The sequence below is a fragment of the Oncorhynchus tshawytscha genome, linkage group LG22 (assembly GCF_018296145.1).
Source record: "Oncorhynchus tshawytscha isolate Ot180627B linkage group LG22, Otsh_v2.0, whole genome shotgun sequence".
Taxonomy (NCBI): Eukaryota; Metazoa; Chordata; class Actinopteri; order Salmoniformes; family Salmonidae; genus Oncorhynchus; species Oncorhynchus tshawytscha.
The window spans coordinates 12,773,734-12,792,374 of record NC_056450.1 but is presented as its reverse complement, the minus strand read 5'-3'; the positions used below and the strand labels follow the sequence as shown (position 1 = coordinate 12,792,374).

At 40.5% G+C, this 18,641-nt stretch overlaps 1 protein-coding gene across 2 annotated transcripts; it reads right to left on the bottom strand.

Annotated features, from left to right (window-relative positions):
- Positions 1-545: 545 nt before the first annotated feature.
- Positions 546-17,403, bottom strand: LOC112221824 (membrane cofactor protein). 2 transcript variants are annotated; one of them, XM_024384190.2, is made up of 12 exons: positions 17,202-17,403; positions 16,613-16,652; positions 16,210-16,413; positions 15,891-16,079; positions 14,167-14,263; positions 13,595-13,668; positions 13,323-13,505; positions 9,941-10,117; positions 6,235-6,273; positions 5,366-5,407; positions 3,390-3,435; positions 546-2,669 (listed from the first exon to the last, which is right to left on the bottom strand). In XM_024384190.2, exons 3-12 carry the CDS (start codon positions 16,286-16,288, stop codon positions 2,645-2,647), a joined length of 951 nt encoding a protein of 316 aa, XP_024239958.1. In that variant the 5' UTR covers positions 16,289-16,413; positions 16,613-16,652; positions 17,202-17,403; the 3' UTR covers positions 546-2,644. The 2 variants fall into 2 exon arrangements, with proteins under 2 accessions (XP_024239958.1, XP_024239957.1); XM_024384189.2 differs by lacking the exon at positions 16,613-16,652.
- Between the last annotated feature and the right edge of the window lie 1,238 nt (positions 17,404-18,641).

Genomic DNA, 18,641 nt, shown 5'->3' with positions numbered 1-18,641 from the left:
GTGTTCGTGAAACACATACAGTTGGCTCCTAAATAATGATGCATCTGGTACTATCGTCTTAATGTTTAAAGGGATGTCAGGATTTTGGCAATGTAGCCCTTCACCTTCTTCCCCAGGGTCATATGAACTCGTGGATACCATGTGTGTTTTTGCGTGCAGTTTGGAGGTAGTTGCTAACTAGCATTAGCGCAATGACTGGAAGTCTATGGTAACTGTTAGTAGATACCATGAACTTCGTCATTGCGAAAATGCTGGTTAGCATTGGCTCGCAAAACTACCTCAAACGTCCTTAATACAGATTTGTTTTTCTCATGAGCTCAGACTCGAAATAAAAAGGGCAGATCATTTCCAAAATCCTTAAGTATTCCTTTAAATTAGATCAGAGGCCCAGAGCAGTTTTGGCAAGATAACAGACCCATCTGAGATGTGTAAATATTAGGTAAAGAACAAAGGACTGCAATGACCCAAACACAGTATACTGTAACAGTAACTATGGATACTAGTTCAGTATCACAATGAATCAATGGACAGACAAATGACACCGGTTCATGTATAAATGAGCGCTGTTTAATTGATTGGTACATTAAATCAAACGTGAAGAAAAAAAACATTCATAATTGGCTGACCACAACTTACTATCTTAAGTGGTTCCACACTGATAATAAAACTGGTAATAGACAGATGTAAAGTAGAGCATTTAGAGTCAGTGGTGAGAGCTACATTATACTTAAACACACATTAATACTTCATTTTATTCATTAAAAGTGCTCCTGTTAGATAGTCGTCTTAGATATAATGAAACAACCTTTTGGAACATGTATTTTCATTCCATTTTGAAAACATGCTGTTTTACATTTAACACTGCTCTGTTTATTTAGTAGGGTACATTGATCAGAATAAATTAAAGTCAAACCTACTTTTATATTCACCTAACATTGTGCTCTACTAAATAACAACATGGGTTCATATGAAGCAAACACTTGATTAGATCCCATGAAACATTAGAAATTAAATCGCATTTGCATCAAAAACAAAAAAATCTATAAAGACCACCAGTATGAGACGACCAAGCAATGGAACAAAGAGGGGAGTGGAAAAAGTCAGTCAAAACATCAAATAAATACAGGGAAAACTGCAGAATGTTCTGTCTTTTCCATTGATAAGGCAAAGTAAAGAATCTAAAACTCTTAACATTTCAAAATTCACTGTGCCCGATTCATCTACTTTGTACAGTGAGTTTTTCTACTTTACATTTACTCTGCACTGTTGAGGAAGTAAGCATTTTCCTACTGTTACACGTGCTATTCTGTGCATGTGACAAATAAACAGATTCATTTTAGCCTTCTATATTAGTGAGAGCTGCAGGCTTCCTCCTAGAACACCATGGCCCAGTGGTCTTATTGCAAGAGACTTTGCATTTACTGAAGGCAGCAATTCAGCTGTCAGGTATGGTGGATGTTAAATTAGAAGTGGTTGAATAGCAGATCTCCAATACATTTACTCAATATGCTTCAGCCAGTTGCCATAATGAATCTCACACATTCAATGTGACACATTCAAGAACAGTTTACAGGGGGAAAAGTCTCAAACATGATTCATCTCTGGAAATAAGACATCGGAACATTACAGGCATTTATTTCCCCTTTATATTAAAACAAAATGTCTTTACTTTAAAAAAAAATACATCTTTCCTTGGCTTATCTACAGTAGAACAATACAAAATAGGCTATAAATTCAAATAAAGATTCCAAAGCTGGATGATGAGCCAGAGCCCTTGATCCCTCAAAGAGCTAAACACACTCAAAAGTATACTCTGGTGTTTCAAGCATGGTCTCCTTGTAAAACCAAGCTTTTCGAATTCACATCACAATACTTGTCTAAGGCCAATGACTAGAGCTAAACTTGGTGAAAGCAATTGATTCACATTGAACCATCTTTGCTCTTGAGCTCCAGGATATGAGTGTTTCAACACACCTGCAACCTGCTCTACCTAACCAATCATGTTGACCTTCGGTGGCATGACTTATATTAAGACGTTGCGTCAAACACATTCTCCTATGTATTTATTTGGTCAGTGAAGCTAAAACTTAAATTAGGCTCTGTACTCCAGCAGTTTAGATCAAATGTTTGATACGAGGCGACAGTACGGAACGCCACATTTGAGGGCATTTTCATACAAATCTGTTTTACTGTTTAGAAATGACAGCACTTTATGGTTCTATACTGGGAGTCTGGCTGGGCATCTTAATGGATATGATTTCCTTTATTTCAGAGCGGGCAAAACTGGCTTTGTGATGCAGGGTTGCCCTAAAGGGCAGCTTCCATACATGAGAATTTTAACTAAGGTGGTTGGCAATGAGAAAGCAGGCTCAGATAAAGAAAGATATTTGTGAAGTACACTGGAAACATGAATAGTTATTGAATAATCAGGTTAGGCCACTCATTAAGCACAAGCTTCCAAATTGGAATGAACCTATTCATTCTTCATCGTGAGGTTTCTAAAACATCACATGATCGAGCTTCCTTTGAAAGGATATGAACCCGGTGTTTGGGAGGGGCTGGTGCATTCATAAGCAGGAGGGTCGTGCATTAAATCACAGCAGCCTGTTCACTGTGACTCCCTTATCAACGAAGCAAGAGGAAACTAAGGCAAGTAAGACGACCTGGCACTGAAAAATAAATACCAAAAATGCAGTTAGAAAAAAATCACAAAAATACATTTCACTTTTTTTTTTCGACACCTGTCCTGCTAAAACAATGAACATAAACATGATAAATTTGTCTTCAGAGTTATTAGTGGGCACATTTCCTAAGTAGCCAAATCGATAGCTGTAACCCAAAAGTTGAGTAATGTATTTCATGACTGCATTTCTGGATGACCAGGAGGCCAAACCTAGCCTGGAACCCAGACCTGTTTTGTGCTAACAATCCACTCCTTGCCATGTGTCATGGCAAACTGTTTGTTATATGACAGAGTGGTAAGGGGTGGAATGTTAGCAAAAAACAAGTCTGGATCCCAGGCTAGGCCAAACCCATTGCCCCAACAATCTGTCACCCTTGCCCGACACGTGAGTGGCAACCCGTCTGGACATCATCAATGAGACCCACCAACCAGTTTAATGTTTAAGAACACTAGAAGATTTGACAAAATGGCCATTGCGTTTACTTTGCAGCTCCACTACTGTGGCTGGTGTGTGTATATTGATGTTAAACACCAGAAAGCATGCAGCATTTAGCTGAAGCAGCATAGGTGGCTATAACAGCAGCAAGAACTCAAAAGAACACACAAAACTGTACAACAGTTGTTTTAGTGAGCGCAAAGAAAAGAGGGAGGAGCCATGACAGGAAACAAGCCTTGATTAGATGTTAATGAAATGAGAATGACTTACCGTGCTTTATATTTGTAGACTATACATCCTGTAACACAAACAAAACCTACAAAGAAAAAAGGAGAAGTTTGAATCCATGAGGTATTATTTAGGTAATTCTTACTTGGCATAGAGTTTAAAACATCAACATTCCTTCTCCTTACTGTGAACAACATTAATAAAAAATAATGGGATGTCAACAGAAAGGGGTATTGTTATAGGTTTGTATACCAGTAACAATAGAAAAGTATTACAACTAACTTAATGTCTGTCCCGCAAGAAAAGGCTTGAACAGAATACTACCTAGGTAATAAAAATACACTTAGGAAAAAAAAGAAAAGTTCCTTTCTCAGGACCCTGTTTTTCAAATATCATTTGTAAAAATCCAAATAACTTCAGATCTTCATTGTAAAGGGTTTAAACACTGTTTCCCATGCTTGTTCAATGACCCATAAACAATTAATGAGCATGCACCTGTGGAACGATCATTAAGACACTAACAGCTTACAGAAGGTAGGCAATTAAGGTCTCAGTTATGAAAACGTAGGACACTAAAGAGGCCTTTCTACTGACTCTGAAAAACACCAAAAGAAAGGTGCCCAGGGTCCCTGCTCATCTGCGTGAACGTGCCTTAGGCATGCTGCAAGGAGACATAAGGACTGCAGATGTGGCCAGGGTAATACATTGCAATGTCCATACTGTGAGACGCATAAGACAGCGCTACAGAGAGACAGGACGGACAGCTGATTGTCCTCGCAGTGGCAGACCACGTGTAACAACACCTGCACAGGATCGGTACATCACACCTGCGGGACAGGTACAGGATGGCAACAACAACTGCCAGAGTAACACCAGGAATGCGCAATCCTTCCATCACTGCTCAGACTGTCAGCAATAGACCGAGAGAGGCTGGACTGAGGGCTTGTAGGCCTGTTGTCTGGTGAGGACCTGCCTTACATCACCGGCAACAACGTCACCTATGGGTACAAACCCACCGTCGCTGGACCAGACAGGACTGGCAAAAAGTGATCTTCACTGACAAGTTGCGGTTTTGTCTCACCAGGGGTGATGGTCGAATTCGCATTTATCATCGAAGGAATGAGCTTTACACCGAGGCCTGTACTCTGGAGCGGGATCGATTTGGAGGTGGAGGGTCCATTGTGGTCTGGGGCGGTGTGTCACAGCATCATCGGACTGAGCTTGTTGTCATTGTAGGCAATCAACACTGTGCGTTACAGGGAAGACATCCTCCTTTCTCATATGGTACCCTTCCTGTAGGCTCATCCTGACATGACGCTCCAGCATGACAATGCCACCAGCCATACTGCTCGTTCTGTGTCTGATTTCCTGCAAGACAGGAATGTCAGTGTTCTACCATGGCCAGCGAGGACCCCAGATCTCAATACCATTGAGCACGTCTGGAACCTGTTGGGTGAGGGTTAGGGCCATTCCCCCCAGAAATGTCCGGGAACTTGCAGGTGCCTTGGTGGAAGAGTAGGGTAACATCTCACTGCAAGAACTGACAAATCTGGTGCAGTCCATGAGGAGGAGATGCACTGCAGTACTTAATGCAGCTGGTGGCCACACCAGATACTGACTGTTACTTTTGATTTTGATCCCCCCCTTTGTTCAGGGACACATTATTCCATTTCTGTTAGTCACATGTCTGGGGAACTTGTTCAGTTTATGTCTCAGTTGTTGAATCTTTTATTGTTCATACACATATTTACACATGTTAAGTTTGCTGAAAATAAACACAGTTGACAGTGAGAAGACGTTTCTTTTTTTGCTGAGTATGTTAAAAAAAATCAATTATTGGTACAGCAACATTGTTGCATGATGACTAGATTTGAAAACGTTCAACATAAAACCAAACAAATACTGCTTATCCCGTTCGTCTTCATAAGATGGAATATAGTACAATTCTTGTTTTATTTAACAGGTCACCATGTTGGACGGTTACTGTCATTATTCACACAAATTTTATAGCAACTTACCAAGTCCACCTAGAACACCCACTACTATTTTCCATGTGTGGTCTGTAAGAGAAACAAACGAGGGAAGGAATATGCCATCATGAATTTGCAGTAATAATTAAATCATCACTTAATAGCCTAAATAATGCTTGAACCATCAAAGAGATCATATACAACACCAATAGACTGGGAGACAGCTTACTGTTGTAACAACATATACACGGAGTGTACAAAACATTCATATTGAGTTGCCGCTCCACCCATTTGCCCTCAGAACAGGCTCAATTCATCAGGGCATAGATTCCACACTCGGGGACTCCCGAGTGACGCAGCGGTCTAAGACACTGCATCTTAGTGCAGTGGTTCAAATCCAGGCTGCATCACATCCGGCCGCGATTGAGAGTCCCATAGGGAGGACACAATTGGCCCAGCGTCATCCAGGGTCATTGTAAATAAGAATGTTATTTTCTTCTTTAAAAAAAAAAGGGATGCTGGCCCGTGTTGACACCAATGCTTCCCGCAGTTGTGTCAAGTTGGCTGGATGTCCTTTGGGTGATGGACCATTTTTGATACATACTAGACTATTGAGCATGTAAAACCCAGCAGCATTGCAGTTCTTGACACAAACCGGTGCGCCTGGCACCATTCCCCGTTCAAAAGGCACCTACATTTTTTGTCGTGCCTATTCACCTTCTGAATGGCACACATACACAATCCATGTCTCAAATTGTCTCAAGGCTTAAAAATCCTTCTTCAACCCGTCTCCTCCCCTTCATCTACACTGATTGAATTAACACGACTTAACAAGTGATATCAATAAGGGATCATAGCTTTCACCTGGCCAGTCTATGTCATGGAAAGAGCATGTAAAACATCAATAGGTAGCTTACTGTTGGCCGCTGGGGGACTAGTGGGACCAGGTGCACCATCTGTTGCCAAAAGAGGTGATATTAGGGTTCACACACACACTTAACACCAACAATTACAGCTTACTGAAGTTAAAATAAATCAAATAAATCAAAAAGAATTAGATGTTAGAGGCATGGCATGCACAAACTAGTGTTCAATTTCAACACAGCCAATACTTTATTTCTGTGTTCGAGGTTGTCTATGTGAAACATAACTCAAGGTAGGGTTCAGCCCTATGTGTTTACAGATTGAGGTTTACTTCAAACGTTTCTGATATGGGTTGCATTTCCCCATGACTACTTGATAGGTACATTGTTACATACTGTATATTCAGATCACAAATCAATCCTTTGTCGTCTCAGGTGAAGGAGAAAAGCCACCATAAACTACCACTTGTTGGCGGCCTGGTTCAATTTGAATCTATAATTCAAGTGTCAATTCAAGTTGAGACAAGAATATATCTTTGGACACAAATAAGTAGGGGAATTTAGCGAGCATAATAGACTGTACTTCACAGTACCAATGACGATTCTCCACCTCAGCCAGACTGACATGCAACTTTGTGTGGAGGTAATTTGAAAGCCTCACCACAAACACACCACTTGTAACCAACTTTGCTACTAAAAGCATTAGGGCTGTTCCGGGAAAAATAAAAAAATAAAAAATCTTAGTCTGTTCTTTCAACCATTGATTTTAAAACATGTATTTTTCCATATATAACCACACCTTGTGTTTTAATAAAATCAACTATGCATTGAGATTTTCTGATGCTTTAAACTAGAGGTCGACCGGTTAATCGGTATGGCCGATTAATCACGGCCAATTTCAAGTTCTCATAACAAAATCGGTAATCGGCATTTTTGGACACCGCTTATGGCCGATTACATTGCACTCCACGAGGATACTTCGTGGCAGGCTGACTACCTGTTATGCAATTGCAGCAAGGAACCAAGGTAAGGTGCAAGCTAGCATTACATTTATATTATAAACAAGAAATCAATCTTAACATAATCACTGGTTAAACTAGTAATATCAACCATGTGTAGTTATCTAGCTTGTCCTGCGTTGCATATAATCAATGCGGTGCCTGTTCATTTATCATTGAATCACAGCCTACTTCGCCAAATGGGTGATTTAACAAGCGCATTCGCGAAAAAAAGCACTGTCGTTGCACCAATGTGTACCTAACCATAAACATAAATGCCTTTCTTAAAATCAATACACAAGTATATATTTTTAAACCTGCATATTTTGTTAATATTGCCAGCTAACATGAGTCTCTTTTAACTAGGGAAATTGTGTCACTTCTCTTGCGTTCTGTGCAAGCCGAGTCAGGGTATATGCAGCAGTTTGGGCCACCTGGCTCGTTGTGAACTGTGTGAAGACCATGTCTTCCTAACAAAGACCGTAATTAATTTGCCAGTATTTTACACAATTATGACATAACATTGAAGGTTGTGCAATGTAACAGCAATATTTAGACTTATGGATGCCACTTGATCACTGAAAGAAAAAACATTTTGTTTTAGAACTGATAGTTTCCGGATTTGACCATATAAATGACCTAAGGCTCGTATTTCTGTGTGTTATTATATTATAATTATGTCTATGATTTGATAGAGCAGTCTGACTGAGCGGTGGTAGGCAGCAGCAGGCTCCTAAGCATTCTTTCAAACAGCACTTTCATGCATTTGCCAGCAGCTCTTCACTGTGCGTCAAGCATTGCGCTGTTTATGACTATCAACTCCCGAGATTAGGCTTGCAATACTATAGTGCCTATAAAAACATCCAAAAGTCAAAAGGTATATGAAATAAAAATGGTACGGGGAGAAATTGTCCTATAATAACCTAAAACTTCGTACCTGGGAATATTGAAGACTCAGGTTAAAAAGGAACCACCAGTTTTCATATGTTCTGAGCAAGGAACTTAAAACGTTAGCTTTTTTACATGGCACATATTGCACTTTTACTTTCTTCTCCAACACTTTTTTGCATTATTTAAACCAAATTTAACATGTTTCATTTGAGGCCAAATTGATTTTATTGATGTATTATTTTAAGTTAAAGCGTTCATTCAGTATTGCTGTAATTGTCATTATTACAAATATATATATATAAAAAACACATATACACACACATATATATATACACAAATATTTATTAATTATTATTTTTTGGTATTTTTTCAAATTTGGCCGATTAATCGGTATCAGCTTTTTTTTTGGTCCTCCCAATAATTGGTATTGAAAAATCATAATCGGTCGACCTCTACTTTAAACTCACGGTGATGAAAAAACACAAATGACTTAAGAGTGAGCCAGAGATCAAGATAACCATAAGGGAAAAAAGGTAACCTGTCCGACCATTCTCCTTTCCACTCCTACTGACATTCAGAAATTCTGCAGTTACTCTCTTGAAGTTGCCAGTAATAGGCTACACAAGGAGTCTGCAAACTTTCACATGTGGAATTCCAATTTATTTGACCATTTCTACTGATCTGCGTGCCAAGTTATGGTTTTCATATGCACACTTTGCATGGAACAGTTTAATTTATAATAACGTCTTCGTATCTCAATCTTTGTCATGTTATTAAACAAAATTCTATCCAAATAAATTCTACAACCCTAAAAAGTAACATCTATTGTAAACTACGTAAAAGCATTGCAGCCTGCAGGTAGAAAATATGCTGATGAAAAATAAATATCCTATAAATTACATAGACTGGCCATGCTTAGCCTGCAACAAACTTGAAACATTGTATCAACTATTAACTTGGGTCCAGACTGACATTGTATAAAATATTTTGGGCCCCTCAAGAGTTTGCTGCACCAGTGAGCTCAGGACAGACACAGCTCTAGGGAATTTGCCAAAGGGATAAGAATTATTCAGGTAGGCCTATTTTATGAAATTTCCACTGGATCAGAGCATAACATTTTCCCCTTTCACGCTAAGTGGTTCTCGAAAGGGAGAGAGCTGGAAAGATATTTAAAATACATTGAGGAACCATTGTCATGCTCAATGGATGTAAAAACAGACTTTGTTTTCTTGCTGTTTGAGGTGAAGAGAGAGTGCGCATTCTGGAGGGAGACGTGCATTGTGCAGCCACACTCCCCTTCTTGGACTGTGCCATCCCTGCGGCCTCCGCAATGGATTTGCCTCAGCCTCCGCAATAGATTCATTCACTGAGATGGGCGTGAATAAGACCGGTGTCGTGTGCCGTATAAATAAATAAATTTATTTTACTGCTCGACTATTTTTTTTTTAAATAATCTTGGTCGTCCAACAGCCCATTATTGACCAGACAATCAACCAGTCAAATAATTGGGGTCCGCCCTAAAAAAACATGCAGGCGAGTAGCAAGGAATGGACTAGAAGGAAATAATAGATGGAAATCAAAATGACCAAATCCAAACTAATGCATACTGGGAAAATAATTACCTGAGGTTGCTGTGCACAGCCATGCATATGGTGAAAAATAATGATTAGCATGAAGACGAGGCCTACCACACATACCATTTTGTGTTATCAAAATAGTCTCAACATGTTTACATAAGATCAGGTCAATTCAGAAAGTCAGTTTGCTGACATTTTTGTCTTCTGGTCCTAAACACCAAATGACACACAAAATATCTAAGTTCAAATATAGGTTAAAGTGTGTTAAATAACAAACACCGAAACAAGTCTTACCTTTGCATGTGGGAATAGAAGCTGACCAGCCTTCTATTTCACATGTCAGACTGGCCTCTCCCATCATCTTATATCCATCGTTGCACTTATACGTCACAAAAGACTTGTGCTGGTAGGGGGGCAGACTACCTTCAATCCTAACGCCATTCTCAACAACAGGAGCAAGACATGAAACCACTGCAGATGTAAACAAAGAGCAATTTCGTTAGCTACTGTTGTGAACAAGGTGGGCCCAAGTCTCTCATTAGTTTTAGGCTATTTGAAGGCAATATCACAATTTTGCTATAGCCACTTATTTATGAATTCTGGAACTTGGCCTTCAAAAATAAGCTAGAGTTTTTGTTACACACTTCGTCTGAGCTCAACGTTGCATCATGGTTTTTAGAGTAGGCCCACAGTACACATAAACCATGTTTTAGACTGCTCTATTGTTAAGGGAATTTTTATCAATGATGACTAATTATGTATACATTTCAATCAGGACTGACTAATCCGAATACTATTATGTTACTATACATGTACTAATCAGAATACTAAATGTTACTGTATATGTATGAGTTTTCATTCTTGATCCCAGTACTGAAAATAATGTGTGCGTGTGTGAACGTGGGCAAAAGTTAGAACAATGACGGTCTGTTCCTTGGTACAAATGAATGAACTGTCTAGATTGCTTATCTACACTGACTGACCTTGGCTCTAGGCGAGGAGGGAAGGCTTGAGAGCTATAGGGCCTTTATACCAGTGTCAAGAAGAGACGGAACATTTAGGAAACACTGACGTCATTTTCAGTTTATAACCTGTGGTAAAATGTGTATGAACTCAGTACTCTCTTGATTAAAGGCTGTTACTTGACTTTTAAGACCGGGGCTCTGTCCATTCCTATAAAATAAGGGTCTTACAAATCCTTATGAATTGACTGAGTGTTTAATTTAATTGGGTATTAAAACAAAGGAATTAAATTCCTTCAACATCTATTAGCCTGTGTTGTATGTTAATACAACGGGTGGGTCTAATCCTGAATGCTGATTGGATAAAACTACATTCCGGCCTGTGTATTTCACAAGATACCACCTGCTAGTCTATTTACTATGTTCCATCGCACTGTGCAATCCACTGTCTCATCAACCCTGCCAGGAAATGTATAACTAATGGCGCGGAAGGAGATGGCTGCCGTTTTAAGATCCCGTAACCAATTGTGCATGTTTTTGTGTTATTTGTTGATGATGTTTCTGCCACCGTGTCTTATGACCGAAAAGAGCTTCTAGATATCAGGACAGTGATTGCTCACCCCGTACTGGGGGAATACTTTTCTTCAATTTACTTCAGACGCCAGACAAGGCCCTCATCCCTGTAATTCGCAGGAGAAAGAGACAGAGGTATCGTGGACGAAGATCCGGGTGCCTTGTTAGGATCCGTCGCCGAAAGGGTATTCTACCTTTACCATCGTTCCTATTAGACAACGTGCAATCAATCGATAATAAAATAGAGACAAACTACGATCACGTATATCCTACCAACGGGATATTAAAAACTGTAATATCTTACGTTTCACCGAGTTGTGGCTGAACGACGACATTAATAAACATATAGCTGGTGGGTTTGAAGCTTTTTCAGGAGGATAGAACAGCGGCCTCTGATAAGACAAGGGGTGGCGGTCCATGTATATTTGTAAACAACAGCTGATGCACGAAATCTAAGGAAGTCTCAAGGGTATGCTCGCCTGAGGTAGTCTCTCTCATAAGCTGTAGACCACACTATTTGCCAAGAGAGTTTGTGTATTTATCAAAGCTGTCTAAATACCACCGCAAACCGATACTGGCACTAAGACCGCACTGAATGAGCTATACACGGCCATTAGCAAACAGGAAAACACTCATCCAGAGAAGGCACTCCTAGTGGCCGGGGACTTTAATGCAGGGAAACTTAAATCCATTTTACCTCATTTCTATCAGCATGTTAAAATGTGTAACCAGAGGAAAATATTATATATAAATATATAAAAATATATATATATATATATAAAAATATATATATATATATATATATATATATATATAAAAATATATATATATATATATATATATATAAATATATATATATATCACCTTTACTCCACACAGAGAAGCTTCCAAGCTCTCCCTCGCCCTCCATTTGGCAGGGGATATCTGACCAAAATTCTATCCTCCTGATTCCTACTTACAAACCAAAACTAAAGCAGAAAGCACCAGTGACTCAGTCAATAAGGAAGTGGTCAGATGAAGCAGATGCTAAGCTACAGGACTGTTTTGATAGCACAGACTGGAATATGTTCCAGAATTCTTCTGATGGCATTGGGGAGTACACCACATCAGTCACTGGCTTCATCAATAAGTGCATCGATGATGTCATCCCCACAGTGACTGTACGTACATACCCCAACCAGAAGCCATGGATTACAGGCAACATCCGTACTGAACTAAGCGCGAGCATGCGCTGACCAACTGGCAAGTTGCTTCCGAATGGTGCAGTGGCCTAAGGCACTGCATCCCAGTGCTTGAGACGTCACTAGACACCCTGGTTTGAATCCAGGCTGTATCACAACCGGCCGTGATTGAGATAGGGCGGAGCCTAACTTGCCCAGCGTCGTCCGGGTTTGGCCAGTGTAGGTCGTCATTGTAAATAAAAATTTGTTCCTAACCGACTTGCCTAGTTAAATAAATAAGTGTCCTAACTGACATTTTCAACCTATCCCTGACAAAGTCTGTAATACCAACATGTTTCAAGCTGACCACCATAGTCCCTGTGCCCAAGAACATAGTTGGCTAGCTAGCAAGCAATAAGACCAAGACCATTGCCAGCCAGTATGGCATTTAGAACGAACAACTGGGTCGCGTCCATAGATACAGAACAAAAGACTGAATGACTGGGTTGCGTCTCGAGCAATCCTACATTTGTGTCAGGAATATGTCTTGTGGAAGGATGAAATAGTATGAAGAAATTAATCAAAATAACATTTTTATTTTTTATATGTCAATCACTATTTGAATATGTTGGTAACTCGTTGTATAAAAGTGATAAAGTCCTCGACGCCGGTGTTGAGGATATATTGGCACGGTTTGCCGGCACTCGATGGAAACGAACATCATCCGTGCCAATACATTCTTCAAACACCGGCTTCTCGGGCATTATCACTTAAATGTCTCACGCACATCTCTGCTTATGTTATTTCTTTGTATCAGGCTAGATAGTGATATTTTTGTAATTTAAAAAAAAAAATTCAGATGAGGTCATCTGGACCCTGACATTGCTCATGATTGTGTGGTGGAGGTTCTATGTCTTGTCAACAACCATAATTATGACTGTTTAAAACAGAAGGGGGGAAAAAGGCAAGCTTTCAACGTACTTTTACACTCCGGTGGAGCTGGCTGGAATTCTCCGTCCTTTTCACAGACTATGGATTTAGTTCCAACCAGAGTGAATTCCTTCTCACAGCTATATTCCACAACACTTCTATAGTGGTACTCTTCATCAGGTGGGATAACAAGTCCACCGTTGACAATGGTGGGGGGCTTTCCACACTTCACCACTGCAGAGTAGAACAACAGTAGTTATGAACAGTTTTGATCTCGGCACAAGCATAGAACTGTTTAAGATAGTTATTTTCACTTGACTAACCTTCACATACAGGAACTCTGCCATCCCAGCCGTCGACCATACAGTTCCTTACACCGCTGCCCACAAGCATATAGCTGAAAAAGAAAGATTAGACAGTATTTGGAGTATTGCTTTAAGGATAGCAAGGGTTACAACAGAGACGGCTCTGACCTTAAGCAAGATAGTAAAGGAAGATCATAGGCTAAACATGAAACATTTCCTTCAGCTTTTAGGGAGGTGAAGTTTGATTAAGGCCGATCTGGAAATCATAAAATTAGGCCTACAAATGGACATTTGACATGTTAAACCACTCAGTTCAGCCCATGAAGATAGACTCATCATGGACATTGCCAATAAGGGCTTCCATCATTTTAAAATAGCCTACTGGGTGGGGATTCCTGAGTTGGGAGCCCAGTGAAGAAGAATACAAATGGACAACTTTAAAACATAGTGGTTACAGATGCTATAATGGCACAGATACAAAGATGAGGGCTCTCTCTATGGTTCAGCCCTATGAGAGACATAGAGAGAGAGAGAGATAGAGACACAGAGACGGAGACAGAGAGAGATGAGGCAAATAGCCTTGCACTGACCCAGTGTCACAGAAAGCAACAGCCCTGTCGCCAAACAGAACCCCTGGGAGATTATATCGGCCGTTCATCACTTCTCCTGGTGAGCCACACGGCCTTACTGAAACAACCATAAAGAAAGAGAGTCATGTACGGAGGAAATGTAGGCTAGCCTGACCGGTTTTGTGCCAACATTCCACTCCTTGCCACTCTGTGTCATATGCCAAACATGACATGGAGTGGCAAAGAGTGGAATGTTGAAAGAAAACAGGACTAGATTCCAGGTTAGCCTACTTTTTCAGTGAGTTTTATGAATGGGCAATGAATATATTAAGTTGTGAGTGGGTGGGTAAAAACTGTTTAGTGAAAAGCATGAGCTGGTGCATACCCAAAAGAGTTAGGAGGTGCGGACTAACGGCGAGTAAACTATAGGCTATAAAAATAAATAAAAGAGTTGCACACTGTATACACAAGCTCCCAGCAATTTATTGGGTAAACCAACATTTCTAGATCACTGTGCCTTCTTCAGGGTAATATCATGAATGCTTGAACAGGTTATATAAACAACCAGTGCAATTAATGCAACCAATGACTAGTGAGGGGTATGTCATAGTAATTAGGGTGCTGAGGATGGAAAAGTTACTGTTAAAAGACAATAGTTTACAGCATGTTAAATATATTAGGCTATTGTTATCATATTACAACATGATTAGATATTGTACATAGTATTAACACGAAAATGCATTTTACTATTTCATATATAGATTTAATTGTTTCCAAATAATTATCTTAGTCACATGCAATCCTTTGGTTCAAACGCAATGCATAATAAGCATCAGGGAACATCTTGGGTGCACGCTGATAAGCTGTGGAAAGAATACATTCATTTAGCAGACCTGGTCATAAAAAAAGGGGGACTTGTTTATTAAAAAGGGCCCGAGGTCCAAGTCAACATTCAGACCACTAGTATTCTTTGTATAGGAGATCCAGTAGGCCTCCCTCTGTAGTAGTAGGGTCTCAATGTTACCTCCTCTCCTTGGTAGGGGAACATGCTCAATACCTCTTTTGTATTTGAGGGAAGAAATAGGATGGTTAGCTCAAACAAAGTGAGCTGCTACTGGGTAGTCAGTGTTCTTGCACCTGATTGAGCTGCGGTGTTCAGCCATGCGTTGTTTTAATTCGCCCCCCCCCCCTTTGTCCTACATGTGTTTTCCCACATGGACAGGTGAGGAGATAGATTCCTCCATGTGTCTTGCATGAGATGACACCACTAACAGGGATTTTTAGATTATGACACACCTCACTATTGTCATTGGTTGCACAAACTGTTTGTCTATATAGTCTGAGGTGCGCTCAGTTCGCTTGAATGGTTGCTACATTGCAGAACGGTTTGTGCTGAATGACACCTTTCCCCAAATCGCTCTTGAACAGAGGTACATTTGCTCCCGTGTGGCGAGGTGTGGCTTGAAGCAATGAGTGACGTATTTAAAAAGGACAGAGCCACGATGACAAGGCTCCCCTTAATTGAACGCTCCAGAATGTAAACATTTACTGAGCGATGCCCTGGTTCAAGCATTCATGATATTACCCTGAAGAAGGCACAGTGATACTGAAACATTGGTGGTTTACCCAATAAATTACTGGGAGCTTATATAGAGTGGGCGACTATTTATTTTTACAACTAAAAACATTTACAGGAATATGGCCTAACGTTTTAGCACAATAAAAAATACAATTATTGGAATTACATTCGCATGTCAGTGTCACTGTACTCCACACGCCAGCAGTACAGGTGACTGATCGAGACCCTCCTGCACTGACATAACCAATTTCACACTCAAAACTTGCGGTTGTTCCCTCTCCAAATGTCTCTTTGGCGATGAAGGCTCCTGTCAAAACCATGTTGGGCTTTCCTATGGGTTTGGAGCATTCTTGAGCTGAAAGATGTGGAAGAAAGAGTTCATGTTAATGACCAAGGCAGCCAAATGCAGGAGTCAAAACCTTTAAACCATAGACTGTAGACAGGGTGAGTTGCATAGAAATATAACTGATTCTAGTTGACCCTACCTTGAACAGGAAGAGCCATGAAGGCAAGTTGCACCATCCCTATTATCAAGGACCAACAGACGTCTTTAGAAGGCAGCATGACGTCTTCTTTTCCCGTAACAAGCAGCAAAACACGATTTCCTGGGTTGGTTTGTTTGTTCGTTAGAGTAAAGTTCCCCGCCTAAACGGATGATCTTCTCGCAATATCCACTTTTCGTAATCAGACTGTGTTGACATGGAAAGAGACACCATTATGTTAATGTTAGCTGGGGGTGGGTATAATTTCTGGAACGTTCCAACAGGAATCCGTTCCAAAAACGTCGTAAATAACAAGGTTGCCAACAAACAACGCATACAAAGTTGTATAGCGGCAGTGTAAAATACCAGGTAGAGAGCGGGCAATTTTGTTGAGTTTTTCACTCACCACGTTTATTCCGAAAAATGTCTGTCCTCACTCTGGTAGCCTATGGACAAACAATAATAAGCTACGTGGTGAATTGATCATGCTGCTTTGTATGCGTTTGTTGGCATCCTTGTTATTCACGAAGACATTGGAACAGTTTCCTGTTGGAACGTTCCACATTATACCCACCCGTTAGCTGGCACTGGGTGGAACCTGCGAGATATCTAGCCTGGCTAATTAGCTAACGTTAACTGGATCAGTTAACTACCCTGTTTGCGTACATGGCACTGTCTATAACAAATAAGTAAGAATGCCAAATAGACCGTTGTTTGTAGGATATTGGCACGGGTGTTAAGACCTGAGAAGAAGTCAATACAAATCTCAGATGAAAACTAAATGTTAGTCTAAAATAAAATGTGAGATAATGTCTAGATGCTTTTTATAGTGGAGAACAAGTTTAGAATTTGCCTGGCAGGGTTGATGATGAGGCATTTTAACGTGGAATAGACACCGTCTGGAATGTGCTCTTAACCAAACAGCATTCAGGATTAGACCCACCCGTTGTATAATATCCAATAATTATCAGCTATGGTATTTGGAAAAGTCTTACCTTTTATTGTTCAAAGTCTGTATGCTTTCTTCAGTATCCAACTGTTAGTCTGTCTAGCAGTTGCAAATGTACGTTTGTGTTGCGCATTTTCTTCTTCTTTGGTGAGGTTTAACGCCGGTTGGCATCCAATATGTTGCATTAACGCCACGAACTGGACTGGAGTAAAAATCCGTTATACTTTGCTCTACAACAACGGAAAAGGAGGGGGAATGCGCTACAACAACGGAAAAGGAGGGGGAATGCGCTACAACAACGGAAAAGGAGGGGGAATGCGCTACAACAACGGAAAAGGAGGGGGAATGCGCTACAACAACGGAAAAGGAGGGGGAATGCGCTACAACAACGGAAAAGGAGGGGGAATGCCCAACCTACTAACCCTACACCCCATTCCACTATTGTGATCCTACACCAGGCCACCTGCCTGGGAGGACAGGAGACTACCATTTAATACCCCCTGTGGCTCTTCTGCAGTTAAATCACAGACAGAACAATGAGACGGCTGTACAATGAGACAGCTGTACAATGAGACGGCTGTACAATGAGACGGTTGTATAAATGTGAAGCAGTAGCCGGCAGTGGGAGATGGAACCAGATGGATTTTGGCCGAAATTCTGCTAATTTACTCATCAACTAAACATTTGATTTCAATACAGTTTTCTCTTCCCAAACCTACAATCTGTTATGAATAGAGTGGACACATTTTTGTAGACTTTACCCTTTGCCAAAGTTTTAAAAAGTGTTGTTGTTTAGGAGTGCAAAGGCGAATTGACTTATTGCACACGCTCTCTTCACCGAGTATGCGTCCCCAGCGGAAATGCGCCAATAGGATCTCGCTAGCTCGTTCTTGCCTCTGCCCACCTCCTTGCTTGTTCTGCCCACTATGACTCATTTGTTCCCAATTGAAAGGACAGACTGTTGTCTAGCTTGGTTTTGTTATTAAAAAAAATATTCGATTAAATGTTGTAATAGCAAGTACTTCTCTGCAGCTGTCACCACAACACCTATTTTCTGTGACTTAAGGTCCATTCCTACGGTACAGTTGATAACCATGACCGCTTCAAAGCCAACCTTACTGAAGTCAATTTCATTCATTATCTTATCACTCTGTGCAGTTTCACCACGCTCTCCACCGGGGTCAGTGTCGCACCAGACGGCGGGCATCATCGGCCCCGGGAATCTTCCGTTTCACCCCTGCCTTTACACAGGTAATCACTCCTTTCAATGGTGCACTTTTCTTCATCACAAGACCACCACATATATATATATTATTATACCTTTATTTAACTAGGCAAGTCAGTTAACAAATTCTTGTTTTCAATGACGGCCTAGGAACAGTGGGTAAACTGCCTTGTTCAGGGGCAGAACGACAGATTTGTACCTTGTCAGCTCAGGATTCGATCTTGCAACCTTTCGGTAACTAGTCCAATAAGGTAAGAGTTT

Excerpts from the sequence above, each read along its gene's own strand:
- LOC112221824 (XM_024384190.2), bottom strand. The coding sequence starts at position 16,288 with ATGCTGCCTTCTAAAGACGTCTGTTGGTCCTTGATAATAGGGATGGTG. Across the intron at positions 16,080-16,209 it reads CATGGCTCTTCCTGTTCAAG|CTCAAGAATGCTCCAAACCC; the intron begins GTAGGGTCAACT and ends CACATCTTTCAG. Across the intron at positions 13,669-14,166 it reads GTTGCTTTCTGTGACACTGG|CTATATGCTTGTGGGCAGCG; the intron begins GTCAGTGCAAGG and ends TTTCTTTTTCAG.